The 15,801-nt window shown below is 44.4% G+C and overlaps 1 protein-coding gene across 2 annotated transcripts in view; it reads right to left on the reverse strand.

Annotated features, from left to right (window-relative positions):
* Positions 1–1,144: 1,144 nt before the first annotated feature.
* The window catches only part of myo10 (myosin X), an 89,461-nt gene continuing 74,804 nt past the window's right edge, over positions 1,145–15,801 (reverse strand). Inside the window, exons 23-41 of one of the 2 annotated variants that reach the window (XM_083670724.1) lie at positions 15,489–15,710; positions 15,191–15,245; positions 13,014–13,949; positions 12,561–12,681; positions 11,678–11,921; positions 11,163–11,258; positions 10,775–10,868; positions 10,482–10,537; positions 9,435–9,577; positions 8,648–8,839; positions 7,835–7,992; positions 7,437–7,560; positions 6,919–7,216; positions 5,580–5,787; positions 5,052–5,188; positions 4,661–4,781; positions 3,080–3,565; positions 2,748–2,939; positions 1,145–2,537 (exon numbers count right to left, since the gene is read on the reverse strand). In XM_083670724.1, the coding sequence (XP_083526850.1) occupies positions 2,427–2,537; positions 2,748–2,939; positions 3,080–3,565; positions 4,661–4,781; positions 5,052–5,188; positions 5,580–5,787; positions 6,919–7,216; positions 7,437–7,560; positions 7,835–7,992; positions 8,648–8,839; positions 9,435–9,577; positions 10,482–10,537; positions 10,775–10,868; positions 11,163–11,258; positions 11,678–11,921; positions 12,561–12,681; positions 13,014–13,949; positions 15,191–15,245; positions 15,489–15,710 (3,994 nt within the window). In that variant the 3' untranslated portion in view covers positions 1,145–2,426. The remainder of the gene's footprint in view (positions 2,538–2,747; positions 2,940–3,079; positions 3,566–4,660; positions 4,782–5,051; positions 5,189–5,579; positions 5,788–6,918; positions 7,217–7,436; positions 7,561–7,834; positions 7,993–8,647; positions 8,840–9,434; positions 9,578–10,481; positions 10,538–10,774; positions 10,869–11,162; positions 11,259–11,677; positions 11,922–12,560; positions 12,682–13,013; positions 13,950–15,190; positions 15,246–15,488; positions 15,711–15,801) is intronic. The other variant, XM_083670723.1, reaches the window with a different exon arrangement.

A 15,801-nucleotide genomic window follows, 5' to 3' on the forward strand; every position in this document is an offset into this window, starting at 1 on the left:
TCTAATGCATAAAATGTTGTTTGTATTGGGAGGTTTGTTTATTTGCAATGTGTCTAATGTTTGCAGAGACAGTCTGATGTCATTCTCTGAGTAATATATGAAGTGAAAGGTCTCAAATCTTAGATTAACCAAGGGAATGAGTTATAGACCTGTATAGTTAGTGAACAAGTTTGATCTGACTCCAATAGAACAACATGATTCAGAGGCTCTCTAACGTATGTACACTCTCCAAATATAATGAAGATGATCAGTTTATAGTCAGAATTCTCTTGCAGCATTGTGGCCAGCAAGGAGAGTAACACACTAGATCCTTTGAATATCAGATTTAGTCGGGAATCAATCATACAAATAACTAGTTAAATAAGAGATATTGCCTGACATGCTATATGTTGAAAGTATCTCTCCGAATTATGATATGATTCTAATTGCCGAAATCACAATGCTACGAACACCAACCACACCTGAACCATATTGTGCGCTGATCATTGGGTCATGCAATCACAAACTAATTGACTATAAAGATATATCTAGGCTTAACCGGGTCATTAAATATTCAAAGCAGAGTTCTAGCAGATTATCCTAGCATACAGATTCAACTTGCATTTTCGGACAAAGAGAAGCATGATCATCAATTAAGGAGATTTATTTAGGTAAGAAATAATGTAAGCTATCCAGCTTAGTTCAAGTCATACAATCAAAATTGTGAACACACACATATAAAACATACTGTAGTAGTCAATGGTTCTCGAAAAATAATTAATTGAAAATAAGATTGTCTAGCACGACTATACATGCTAACTCATGTAGGAGATTGAGTAAGCAGTCTCCTAGAAGTAAGATTCTGAAAACAATTTATACCATCCCAGACCAAATGGAATTTTTACAAAAAACATCAAAGGACCTTTTATCAAATGCGGAGACCTTCTGGCAAGTTACATCTTTCAAAATATAAAATATCTATAAAATTCAAATTCTTCTGTGACACAATGAACCCAAGATACCTTTTGTTCAAACATTTGTTTTCTTTCTCACTAAAAGGGTGAATATGTCAGATCTATTTTTCTAACAAACTTGGAATGGTCATTCATTGCAAGGGCTAATATTACGGAAGGGTTTCCAGTCAAGGTTAAGTCAACTTACTATATAGTTTATTTTAAGCAAGTATTTTGTGTCATATTGTCTAGTTTTGTTGGCTGTCTCCCTTCTCGCTCCCCTGGCCATATTGCTGCTGAAAAGATTGTTGTAAATAACTCACACAGACTGTTGATTAAATATGTATACATGTATTTATTGTTAGAAACATCCTTTTAATACATAACAGCTAATACAAATGAAAAAATACAGTACATCAAGGCTAGTTTTGTACAGTATATCAGTGATGTTACATTCGCTGTGAGCTTTGAAACAAAATAACCAAGGTCATTTTGTAAATATACTGTATGCTGTGTGGTCATAGTTCTGTGAAAAAGAAGGCAAAGATTTATAAAATATACAGCCACTCCATTATATATAATGTTGCACATGATCATAAGAAGAAACCAAAAAATATGAAAAAGAATGAGTGTACATGATATACAAGAAGGCACTGCGTAAGAAGAATCCTGCATATATTTGGGGTGGAGCTACCGCCCGCGGAGTTCCAGTGAAATGCTGTTGGGGAGGACATTGCTGCGAGACAAAATATGAAGTACCTTTCAGAACCAATAAAAACTCTCTCCACATACTGGAGATCTTGAGTTTGCACTGCTTTGTTTATCAATCGGACCTAGCTGCCCCATTCCATTTTTTTTTTTTTTTTTAAGTTTGTATTTATTTTGAATTTAGGCACTTAAGGAACCTCTACACCATTGGCAATGTCCCCCTTTAAACAATTACTATCCATCTGCTGAAATTATTTGGAGTGATGAGTTGTACAGTATATTTACATGTCTCGATAATACCAGAGAATAGTTGCTGAAGAATTGTCAATCCCAGAGTATTCCCAAGCAGAAGAGTGGGCGTCCAATTGAGGCGTCATCCATGGCCCAACCATGGTATTAGAGGGTTTCTCCATCTACTCTGCTTTTTTACATTCTGACTGTCCATGGCCTCTTCCAAACACTCATAGGTACTGCCTCAGTAACACTTAAAAGGGTAGCCTCACCATGTAACAAAAGCCCTTGTAATGCTAGCACGTTAGCATCAAAAAGACATCTACTTGCTTAGCATAAGCGGTAAAAGGCATGTTTTTTTTTTTTCAGCAAGTTGGCCTTTAGCATTTTGAAAATCAGTATGATCCAGAGTGTCCAAAAGCATGTTTCTCCAATACGCTGAGGAAGGATGTCCTGACAAAGCTGTTACTAGCCAAGCTTAACCTCCCCATCCCTTTGGAGTGATGAGAAGTGAAAGGTTAAAGATCAAGAGTGAAGGGTCAGGGGTGAAGGGCCTCACCAGGCACTGCACTGGCTGCCGTGGCTGCTGACAGATTGTGAGTTACTGTAGCGCTTCTTGACGATCATGCTGATGTAAGCTTTCATCAGCTTGGCAATATCCATTACCTGAGGGGCAGAGGATAGAAAGAGGACGGTCAGGACTTTACAGTTATATACTGTCTCTGTGGAAAGAGTTGGTCATATGTGTACACTGTATTTGAAGAGCTTACCCTACACATGACTGGTTAGGGCAAAATGAAGCCTAGTCCTGGACTAAAAAAGCATTTTCAATGAAGAATTCCCATAAATAATGTTATTTAGTTCTCAAGTACATACCAGACTGGTCCCAAACAACAGCTCACGCCCCTCCACAGCTATCTTGTAGGCGTTTGGCAGCGGTGCCCCGAAGGAGAGGATGAGCTCGTAGGGGAAGACCTCCAGGGGCCAGGGCTCCCCACGCTTGTACACAGAGATGGCTTCCTTGCTCACCCCCAGCCACAGCTCAGCGGGGAAGGCCCCGTCACGGGACTACAATGGGAGAGAGGATGAAGAGAGATACATACATAAGATCAAGGAACGGACTTCACAGGAACAGGGAAGGACTGGACACCAGATGGCTGAAAGTGGTGGATCTCGATTATCTGTGGTTTTAAGTGATGATCACTCACCTCCACATTGAACAGCGTGGAGCCGTACCCGGGCCACTCCTTGACCAGAGACATGTACTTGACCATAGCCTGCTCCTGGGTCATCCCCTGCAGCTTCTTCCACTTGTCCAGTAGGCTGGCTCGCGCTGTTGCCACCTCCTCTCTCATCCACACCTCCAGCGTGTTCTCCTCCTCCAGCTTCTGACGACTCATCGAGCCGCTCCGGAAGCTCCGCCTCAGCGTCCCCTCCAGGAAGCTGGAGCGCTTCTTCTCCGCGCCACTACTGGATCGTTCTGCCAACGACCCCGTTCCCGTACTTGGGGCAAAGGTCTTGGCTGAGTTTTGGATGCGGGCCCGTAACCGAGCCATGGGGAACACCTGTGACATCTCAGGCACAACAGTCTGGGACTTGTAGTTCCCAAGGAGGTATTGTAGTCTGAGGGCAGCCAGGAATTGGAGGGTCTCCTCCGGGGCTGGGTACTGACCTCTGATGACTGCCTCGTGAGCCTTGGGGGGGAGAAAAAATAGGAATGAGAGAGGAAAGAGAAAAAAAGAGGAAAGGGGGGAGATGAGAGCAGGAATAAAAGAGGAAACCGAGAAAGTTAAAGAGAAAGAGGAATCTTTGAATAGAGACTAAGGGCTATATTTTAACGCCGTAAGTTGCGGGCGCTAATGTCTGTACGAAATATTATTGCTATTTTCAAGGCCAGAATTCTTCAGCGCAACTGATTGACCTGCTCATTGTCATGAACACGCCTCTATTACCGCCACTCCACCCACATAAGCGCAGACGAGACAGTGCTCCATCGCTGTGGTAATTTTATCTGTTACCGCCGACACAAATTGCCAATACTCCTGGACCTGTGTCCGTTTTATGCCGGCTAAAAAAAAGACCGCTTAAGTGTTTGTGACAAGCTGATACCATTTGAGTGGTACTTGGATGGGCCCATTATTTCTGAAATAATTCACACATAAAAAGACCACAACGAATCTTGAATGTTGAAGCCATCTAATATCAAATGGTCATATCGATATATAAAACGACCACAATGAATCTTGAATGTTGAAGCCATCTAATAACAAATGGTCATATCCAATCTTGAAACATAACACATCTAAAAGCAAATGACCATGAATGTAATAACAAATAACCACATTGTATCTTAAAACAACACATCTACAACAAATGACCTAGCTGAATATTGAAAACACACACCGTACAAATGACTAACTTTAACATTGAAATTACAAAGTAAGCACAAGTCAATAACTTTCACATATTAAACTAGTCCTTATATGGTCCTCAAGTGTTGATTATGCTCAGGTGTGTCGATTATGCTCAGTTGTGTAAAGGTTCTTCTTTTCTGATCAGTTGAGGACTATATCAGGAGCTCGTGGAATCTGTGCTGAGAGAGAGTAAAACTCTCACGATGATCAGTGGTGCCTTTTTTAATATATTCAGAGGATAAAATAAGGGATACGTAGAACTTGGATAATCTTTTTGGACTTGTAAACTATTTCATTTTCAGAATCATTCGAAGGGCAGCAGGTGAACCAATGATTTCATGGGATGGTTGATTTTTTTTTTGGATTGGCTCTTACCTGTTCAAACATGAAGGCAAACTCAACACTGTCCTTGGGTACGTTGTCAGTGTCTATGAAGCAGTACAGTTTGAAATAGAACTTCCAGCCTGTGTTGAGCTCATCTTGGCTTGAAGAGTACCTGAGAAGAGGAGTGTGTGTTAAGGGTGCTCACAAACACGCAAGTGCATACACCCCCTCGCACATGCACAGACACACACTGAGGTACACACACATCTTCAAAATACATACTGGCTCACTCAGACATACACATTGACTTTCATATCAACTAAAAAACAACCCTCCCAGCGACACACACACATTTATTAATGACATGAATATACATACTGTAAAAAAAGACACATTCAATCTCTCTCTCTCTCTCTCTCCCACACACACACCACACACTTACTTTTCAAACTTGGCCAGGACGTCGGCCACCACCGTGCGGCTCTCGATGGCTTTGTCAGTTGTGTCATTGTGCTCAAACAGGGCAAACATGTTCCTGCTATCCTCCATAGCCAGGCCTCGGATCAGCTTCTCTACCACCTGGAACACACACACACACACACACACACACACACACACACACACACAAACAATCAGTAAAACATTTCATGCTTTTCTATTATGATTGAATATCAATCTGTCTAATGACAAAACATGCATATTGTTGGCTATTAACCAGATTTCAATAAATGATCAGGTCATGGAACTGAGCTAATCAGATATTGACTGCTTTTTAATGGTGACTTTCCAATTAAACCATGACTAGCAGCAGCAAAAAAAAAAAAAAAGAAGAAAAGAATCCTTTATGCATCCAGTTCCAAAAACGGAGGCCACCACTGCACCCAAATCAACGGAGGCCACCCTGCACCCTATTCCCTTATTTCGGGCACACCAACACACCTGCCTGTTTACCTGTTGAGGTAGTACTCACCTCTCCTGCTGTTGTGTGTGAGTTGATGGTAATCTTGCAGGACCCCCCTCCATGGCAGTGGACTGTGGTAGTCATGTCCTGGCGAGCCACGATGGCACGGATCTCCTCCTGAGAGGGCACGTACTCCCTGGCACGGGTCTTCCTCAGTGAGTCCTGAGAGAAGGACGCATAGCGCTCCATCTCTGTGCCCACGAAGAGCTCTCGAGTCCTGGGAGAGAAAGAAGGAAGGAAGAGATCCTGTTTTGGTTGTGCTGGATACAGGTTTCTAAGGTTATGTCCCAGTATACTCACACAGGCTTATGACAGATGTTTGCAGTAGTAACAGCAACACACGCAAACTCCTCATATGTCATTCAAAACAGACATGGGAGGCACTTTGTTTTAGGAACACATGGATCAGAATGGCCATGCCTCATTGAGATAACATGGGAAACTACTGCCTAGTCACCAACTTCCCTATATGTTAGAATCTGAGATCCAAAGCTTGTTTGTAGCCTATTTTACAAGTAGCCAAACTTCTAGAATATACATCCACAAAAAGGATTATCTAAGAAATTGTTATCTTTGTCAAAAATGACTTTATATTGGAGGAGTGCGTACCACACATGGGTAATAGGGTAAACCAGCTGGCTAGCTGAACTATACTGACTTATTTCCAAAGACAGTATGGTTAATATGAGGCAAAGTATTCCATTTAGCAGGATAGTGCTAGCAGGTTTCACAATCAAAAGTGTTGTCTTACATAGAGACAAGTTTGTTAGCATGATATTCTCTCTCTCTCTCTCTCTCTCTCTCTCTCTCTCTCCCTCTAGAAGGGCTGTGATAGACAAAATCTGCTTCTGCAATAGTAGCTCCTATCTGTATTCTAAAATCTCATTTTTTTTGGGTCAGAGATTTGCTGTATTCTACAAAGTTCTATCTAGCGTTGCAGTGAGGGAGGGGAGGGTGTAACCATGTGACGTTGCTCTTGTTTCGCTCTAGTTCTGCTCTCCCTGAGTGAGAGAGGTGTGCATGGTGACAGACAGTCCTACACTGAGTCAGAGGGGTTAGGCACAGACACATTTTCCAAATGTGCAGTTCTCCATTATCAATGAAATGATGGCCTCCAAATCAAAGGTACAAATTCCCATTCCCATTCCTTTAGATTAAGTCAAAATGGTGCTAATTGCTTGAACCGAGCTTGCGTGGTACAACACTCAGTTTTACTTGACTACAACTTCTTGTCCTTGGTCTGATATATACAAATCTGATTAATCTGTACAGCCCTAATGCTAACCCTGACCCTCTTATGGAATCATAACCTTAGCCACCATCATAACAACCTCTCGCTCTTCCTCACCTCTTGAAGTGGAACTTGAGGTACTTGAGGATTCCACGGGAAGGCATGAAGGTGCAGCACATGCAGGCCAGGATCTTCCAATTGCACAGGTTTTCAGGGCTGCCCGGCTGGGGGGGGCGGGTGGTCTGCTTGACCAGCTGACAGTAGAGCTCGTCCCTGAGGGGCCGCAGCTCCTGGCCCGTCTGCAGCACCCCCTGGATGATGGGCACAGGATCGGACACTCCCTCCAAGTGCTGCAGAGAGTTGAAGACCTTGAGGGCCTCCTCCTGCAGGGTGGTGTAGCCCTTGTTCCTCAGCGCTGGGGAGAGGTCAGACAATAGGTTAACTAAGAAATCGGTCCAGTGTTTTTTTCTCTCAACGTGGATTTTTGACCCTCCAAACACAGCTAAATTCTGGGTGATAAGGAAGTGACTGCACCCTGTTAAGTTGAGGGAGGCATGGTGAGTGAGGAGGAAAAGTGAAGGTGGCATGATCAGAAAGAAGGTAAAGTTATGGCCACTGTCTATCTTAAGACTTACAGCTGCTGTGAATGTCTCCGTAGGGCAGGGGCAGCAGTGGAGAGTGGAGTGGGTGGTGACTGTAGCGCAGGATTGGGTTCCTCTTGTAGATCTGCTCCACCACCTCTGAGTTCAGAGAGTTTTCCTGTGAATATGGAGGAGCATGAAATCATATGGGAATTCTGATAGGAAATCACTCGAAATAACAAGGAATATAACTAGGAACTGGAAATATTAAGGGAGTGTATGGCACTGAGTGGGACATGATGGCTAACATTTAACTATGTAATTTTCTCTCTTTCCTTGTTAAACTAAACACGTAATTTCTACACCACAATAAGACAGGCACCCTCACTTGTGATGGACCACAATGTTGATAATGTCAATTTTAGTGACACAGTTGATCCCTCCCTCCATACCTTGATGTCCTGGATGAGTTGCTGCGTGGGGGTGTCGATGGGAGCTTTGGTGTCGATGACATTCTGCACAGCGTTGGCCCAGCGAGTGGCCTCGTTCAGGAGTTTGGTGTACAGGCGATACGAGTGCTTACGACCGTACACGATCACATTCCAATACCCTGGCGAAAATAAAACGGGACTTTGGTGAGACAGAATTCATTGTAGACCACTTGTACATAGATTGGCCAGTGGGCCACTTGTAAAGGATATACTGTACGAATGGCATCAACCTCCATAAATCATTATCAATCGTTACTTTGCATAATAGATATTAAAGGGACCGAACCGAGTCAGCTGATGTACAAATGTAACCCAGGTTCTCTGAAGGAGATGAGGGAGACCCCTCACCTCATTGTCCCTCTCGAATTGAGCTCATGAAGAGTGGTTCGCTGGATAAAATGGCACGCTTGCTGCATCCCTTTATTGGAATGGGTAATAGGCGGGGCTATCGCTCACAAGTGTCACCGGCATGTACCAAGCATTGAATAGGGGTCTTCAGCGAAAGGTACACAAAAGTGAGTGTCCCATAGTGAGGGTTCTCCATCATCATCATCTCCTTCAGAGAACCTGGGTTACATTTGTAACCTTTGGGCCGTGTGAGTCTACGAAGAGGAAATCGTTCCAGTTCTGAGCAAATCGATTATAGAGACAGTAATTGTTTTATTTTCAATCGAATGCACATTCTATTGAACAGAAGCTTTCATTACTGGTGAAATAGGCTGAAACATCCCTTTAATACTTTGCACAACAGAACTCTGTAACTGTTTTTTCTACCTGTCTCCTTGAAGACCTTCTCATCGGGCTGGACCACAGAGCAGAGGCTGTTGAGCACCAATGTGCCTAGCTTTAAGGCATTGCGCTCTGAACTCTTGTAGTAGTCCAGGGAGTTGTGTGTGAGCAAGAACCAGCGTTTCTTCAGCTTCAGAGAGGCCCTGCTGCTATTCTTCATCTCCTTATGCAGCCAGCCTGAGAGAGGGAAAGAGGGTTGGGCAAGAGACAGAGAGAGAGGGGAAGACATTATAGAATAAAGGATGTAAAGGTTAAAAAATGGTATCCCAAACCTGCATTTCTCATCTCATTAGAAAGACCTCCCAATCTTCCAGTACACCAGCCCCATTCCTCAGCTGTTTACCAAGTGGTGTGGCTTGGTGACCGCTTTGTTGTTGTTTGATTCTCAGATCTTTTAATTTAATTTAAATTTAATAATATAGCCATTGCTTATATGTAAGCTTGTTTTACTCCATTGTTTGTAAGCAATGAAATTGTAAACAAACACTGTTCCAGCCCCATACCTGAGCTGTTTACCAAAAAAAGTGTTTTGGGGTGACCGCTTTGTTGTTGTTTGAATCCAACATTGCCCTTTTAAAATATGAAAGGCGCCACATCATTTTGATAGAACCCTAGATGGTCTACAGATGCTCAAACTATCAACGACCTACTGCAACTCTTGATATGAATCAAGTTGCCAGGGTAGGGTTAGGATTCTACGTTTTCTTGAACATGAGCCTTGTCCCTCCCTCAGTCCCCATACACTTGTGGGTGCGTGTATCTGTTTTCTCACCTCTGACGATGAACTCCTGTCCCTCTACCCGCGTGTCTCCCTTAGAGCGCTGTAACAGTGTGATCCAGTGGTGCATCTCCTCCGGCGTGTCAGCATTACAGTGTAACACCCGGTTGGCCGTGATCATCACAAAGGAGTTGGGTCTGGGAGGGAAGGGGAGAGAGTCAGTGAGTGGTGTAGGTTCACATTCTGCCAATGCCAAGTTGTCTGGAAGTGGAGTTGATTAAAATATACCATCTGTGCTTGTTATTTTTATAGAAGCAAAGGAGCAGTTTTTATCCTCTCATCTCTACAAGATCTGTGCTGGTGCCTTGCTCTAAGGAGTAACTCCATAGCTAATTACTCTGGTCACAACATTGTGCAAACATGCTGTTAGTATGTATTGTAATTGTATAGTAATGGAGATGAGTTATGTTATAAGGTCCATTCAAACTGCTTCATTAAATACACTCACTGAACACTTTATTAGGAACACCTGTACACCTTCTCATGGTGGAGGTGGTGTAATGGTGTGGGGGATGTTTTCTTGGCACACTTTGGGCCTGTTAATACCAATCAATCATCGCTTGAATGCCACAGCCTATTTATTATTGTTGCTGACCATGTGCATCCCTTCATGGCCACAATTTACCCATCTTCTAATGGCTACTTCCAGCATGATAATGCACCATGTCACAAAGCAAAAGTAATCTCAAACTGGTTTCATGACAATGAGTTCAGTGTTCTTCGGTGGCCTTCCCAGTCACCGGATCTGAATCCAATAGAATACCTTATTCACAGCTTGAAAGTGCACCTGAATCTGCAAGAATTGTGTGATGCAATATCATCATGGACCAGAATCTCAAAGGAATGTTTCCAACATATTGTGGAATCAATGCCACGAAGAATTGAGGCTGTTTTGAGAGCAAAGGGAGGCTCTACCCAGTATTAGTATAGTGTTCCTAATAAAGTGTTCAGTGAGTGTATACGTGCCATGTACTGAAGTAACTCAATACACAATACAATGTTGTTACAATGAAGATTCATCTTCAGTATGCTGATGCTTACCGCTCAGGGTTGTCTGAAGCACAGACTGAATCAATCATCCCAACATCAAGGGTTCCCTGTAGAATGAAAGAGAAAAAGTGTGACCGAGAACATACTCAGTCAAAGCACAAACACACACGTGGGCACACAAAGGTGAGGTTCAGAGTATGACTGGGGCTACCAGCAATCCTCTGAACTAATAGGAATGAATGAATGAAAACTCCCATGAGTTTAACCTTCAAAACTCTTCACTTTAAGCCCCGGCCATCGCCATTTGACTCATCTTCCCATCATCCCCCTCCTCCAGTACTCACCACTGCATTCTGGGGGTTGGCCTGCTCATCATGCATCTCTCGTATCTCCTGCTCGGTGGAGGTGTGGACCTGGCTCAGGACACTGAACCACTGACTGGAGCCATAGAGAGAGAACCAGAGACAGGAAGAGAGAGTCAGCCAATCACAAAGTTGTTGGTTCATACAAAAAATACCTAAAAACAAACAACAACTAAAGATGGCTGCAGTACAGGCCTAGCAGAGCATCACCAAAGAAGATACCCAGTGTCTGGTGGGGTCAATGGGTTGCTGACTTTAGGCAGTTATTGCATGCAAAGGATTGTCCCCGCACACACACACACACACACACACACACACACACACACACACACACACACACACACACACACACACACACACACACACACACCTGGCATCTTCAGCAGACTCTGCGATCAGGTGGAAGGTGCGTTCAGGCATGACTATGTCAATTCCGTTCTCCTTGCCTGTGTTATCCACAATCTCTCTGAAAGATAGAAATATACAATGCTAGATCAGCCCCCCTTCTCAAGGTGCACAAACTGGAAGAGTAGAGTAGCAAGATACACTTCAAAAGACATAGCTGGTCTGTATATTTCTCAGCACAGAGTGACCAACAAAACATTCCATTTGCCCTTTGGTCCAAAATCTTAGCTGTGTGCACTGCACTACCCCAGATCCCTTTGTTGGCAGTTTACTATACTGTGATATGTGCCATGAAGACTACCCATCACCCCTTATTTGGCAGCAGTGTGCCCTCAACCTAACCCTTAATGTGGATGGTAATACACCACTTGATTAATAGGCTTTCCTTAGGCCCTAATTGGCCTGGGTCTGTTATTAAAGTTCTCTCTTTCTTTACATCCGTTATTGTACCCTTTACTCTCTTGTATTGTCCTCCCTTACTTGGCAGTGTGCATGTCCAGCATGCCCTTCATTTTCTCCTCGCCGTCGTTCTCAAAGTACATGAGCTTGCTCTGGCGCAGGACGAACCAGCGGCGCTTCCAGTTGCGGCGGGAGAGTGTGGACGAGCCGCCGCCCTTCTTGTTGAGCCAGCCCTGCTTCAGGGCCTCCTGCTTGGCCCGGAACCACAGGAACGTCTCATCCTTCAGCACGCACCAGCGTCGCTTCCACACGTTCATTAGGCCACCTGAAGGGAGAGGTAGGGGGATTTTTTTTTATAAAATATGTTTTAGGGCATTTCTGCTTTATTAGGATAGAGAAAGTAGAGATTGACAGGACGGATGACAAGTAGGAAATTATAATTTGCTATCGCATCATCATTGCATCGTTGCAACATGAAGTTGACTGAGAAACATACATATTGACATAAAACTGTTATTGATGTCCCGATCACTACATTTGAGAGAAGGAGGGACATAGAGTGAGAAAAATGGAGAGAGAGATGACATGCGCAGGGAGAGGTAGGGAGAGAAGGGTGTGCCAAGGTCACAACAAGTACAAACAATGCTTCCATCTGCTCCTCTTAAGAGAGAGGGAGAGGAGCCATGTCATGTGCCATTATGTGGCTCTTTCCAAGGGACTGCAGTTCCACCTAGTGGTGAATAATTACTCTTACTGCAAGATCCTAGGTCTTTCTTAGATAATATGGTTACTTGTCTTCATCGATTGAAAGCCCATTTCATTTTCTTAATTTCTCACATCATAGGAACACAGATCACTGGGGAGAGGATTCTGTTTCTTGTACAAGTGTTTGGCCAACTGGATGTAAGATGTGACCATGATTTCTTATTGGATACATTGTTTATAGAAATGAGGTGCAGCTTACCTTTGATGTGGAGGAAACTGTGGAAGTATGGCAGTGTGACACAGCTGTAGACAGAGTCCCGTCGGTACGACAGCTCGTCATCAGTGTCAAACCTGTCAAAGTCGTCCTCGCTGTCCTCAAACTGAGCAAGGAGAAGACAAGAGGGGACACATACGCTTTTAAATCTAAGGCAGAGACAATTCATGTTCTGAGGACAGAGTTCCATAAAGTATATCAGCAATCTCTAGTAAATATCAAGATTTGTGCAAATCACAGTAAGAACTCAAGATTGTGTCACAATGACATTAGTGGGGTTTTAGCTTGTACCATTCACACTAAATTAGTTGGTTTGGTACTAGGTCCGGAGCTCTGCAATTGCCCATTTACACCAAACCCTCCCCACGAATAACCCACTCAATTCCTAGGTATACTATAGATAACTATGCAGTGGAAACGGCAATGGCTTATCCTTACCGATGACTGGGCCCCGTCAGAGCTGAAGCGGTAGAGCCCCGAGCTGTTATAGGTGCCCACCGAGCCACGGTAGTCTGGTGACCACTGCCCGCTGCGGGGGTTGGAGAACGCTACACTACCGCTGGACACAATGGCTCCCTCATCATAGTCATCCTGGTCATAGTCCGAGTCCTCATCTGGGGGGATGAGCTCCACCAGGTCCTCTGACTGGGTTTCAGATGAAGGGGAGGAGGCACTGTGGCAGACTTGGGGTGATGGCGGCAGAGGCAGCGGCAGGGCCTGGTGGAGCAGCTCACTCGGTGGGATCACCCCATCATTCGCATAGGGATCCTCCTCTGAGGAATCATCGCTGGTTCGTATACCACTGGTGCGCTGGCCGTCGGAGTGGCCATGCTCACTGGGGTTGGGCGAGTCTTTGAAGGCATCATCGTCAGCACCAAAGCCTTCATCCACCTCTTCCTCCTCACCCTCTCCTCTTTCTCCACCTATCTTCTCCATCTCCTCCTCCTCTTCTCCAACACCCAGCGAGCTCTCGATGTTACGCACGCACTCGTCGATCTCATCAAAGTTAAGTGACTCCAAGAACTGCTGGGCTGCCTTGCAGGCCTCGTCCTCCAGCCTCCGGAGCTCCTGATCACGGAGGTGCTGCAGCCGGTGGAGGGAGGCCTCGGTCAGAGACAGCTCCTGCCGCTCCTTCTGCCTTTGAAGCTCCTGAATCTCCCTCTCCAGCCGGAGGATCTCCTCCACCTGGGAGGCGTCCTGGGGCCGAACCACCTCTTCCTCCTCAGATACCTCCTCTAACGCTTCAGACGACTCCAGTTCCTCCAACATCTCTGAAGAATGTTGTGCATGGTGTTGCTGTTGTGCATGGACCAGAGCCAGAGAGGTGAGCTCTTCGGCACGATGAAGCTCCTCTATCCTCTTTCTGGCCTCTGCCTGTGGACAGAAAGAGAGACAACATAAGACAATATGATAAAAGTCCAGTATGTAGATTTAAGCTTTAAAATAGTGCTAAATGGCCATGATAAATCGGTAGCGATCAAGAAATTAGATCACATGAAAAAGAACATTCAGTGAAGAGTGCTGTTTTGGTCCAAACAAAGCATTTGCTAAAATCTGGTGTTGAGATCGAACACTGGCCTTACGTATTTCACGTTTTGTTTGTGAACAAGGATATGCACATGCTATTAGAGAATGTAGAATATGTATGTTTTACAATTTTCAGTGTAGCCAGTGAGGACGGCAACATGCAAAACTACATGCTTCCTTTAAGAGATTGAGACATTGGCACTGAGAATTGGTAAGCCAATGGGGACAAAAAAAAACTATAAGAGACACCAGTGCCAAATGTACTGTGACAAAAACTTGATGAAAGATGAAAGAAATACAGTTCGGTAGCAGGACAATTTTTATTTTATTTTATTGACTTCGGGAACGAATGTGGCGTTAGGACGTATCGTAACCCTACAGTCACCAGGGGAAACTGAGTGCATGAAGGATGAATAGAGAGCGCATGGAGGTTCCTACCATGCTTGACCGTGGTCAAGGCTAGCAACAAAGCCATCTTATCAGACAAAGTCTTAAAGTCGACGGTCACCAAAGGCTAGATCGAGCGCTCGCAAGCGCATCAAGAACCAGCCCAAGTCCCAGAATGGGACAGGTGGCCTGGAGACTAGACAGATGCGGCCCTCTGCCTTCACAAAACGACGGACAAGGGGGTGAGCCCCAATAGCCGTTTCACCAGGACCAACATGGCATTCCGGTTGATGGCCAGGTAGCCTTTAATGGACCTATAAGAAGGAGTGGGTGTCGAGCACTGAAAAGGAACCACACTCTCAAACCACCCCTCAAACGCCTTCCATTTGAGGTTGTATGGACTCGCTGTGGAGGGGCCTCTAGCTCCCTGAATTGTGGCTTTGTAAGTTGGACCTCTCACGGGTTAACCCATAGATCCATCAACTCAAGGTTCGAGTGGAATATTTGGCCCTGCACTTTGTGGTCTGCTTTGAAAAGTGCTATATATATAAAAATGAAGTTATTATTATCTGTACAGTAAGTAATCAGAAATGGCAATAACACTTTGGTTGCTGTTTTACCCAGCTGGTGGACACATCAGACAGAACACAATCATCCAACACGCAATGAAAAAGGGGCAATATACTACTGTGCACTCTTACCTCTCGAGCAAACCGTTCAGCCTCCAACCTCTCCAACCTCTCCCTTTCCCTCTCCCTATGAGTCCAAAGAGACAAAGATATCATGTCATTCTGTGTATCACATGCCACATACATGCCCCAGTGATACGATTGAAAAGGAATGGGGAATTCATCTTGTCTGCCATCTCAACTCCAGCTCTTGCTTCCTATGAACCCTCCATGTTTAACAAAAAAAGAATCCTAAAACTCTAAAACCCAAAATACATCTCTTAGCATCTCTCAATATAGAGAGAATAATAGAGAGAATAATATATCCTACCTCTCCAGTTTCTCTTCTATCTTCCTCAGACGCTCTTCCTCCTCCTTCCGATTCCTCTCCTCTAGCAGTTGGCAGTAGAACTTGCGGGCCAGCTGGCCCCTTAGACGTTTCTGGAAGGTGATGGCCGCCCAGCGCAGGAGCATGAACTTCCTCCTCCAATAGAATGCCCGGTAGTTCTTCTGAATGACCACAGCGCACTGCAGCAGTTTCCGATACTGCTTCCTGTGGAGGGACATCAATGAAAAGGAAATTAATAATATATTAATATACTAATATATATAATATAGACCTGTGTTATTATATTGGACTAAAC

This window comes from Argentina silus (genome assembly GCF_951799395.1).
Source record: "Argentina silus genome assembly, chromosome: 1".
NCBI lineage: Eukaryota > Metazoa > Chordata > Actinopteri > Argentiniformes > Argentinidae > Argentina > Argentina silus.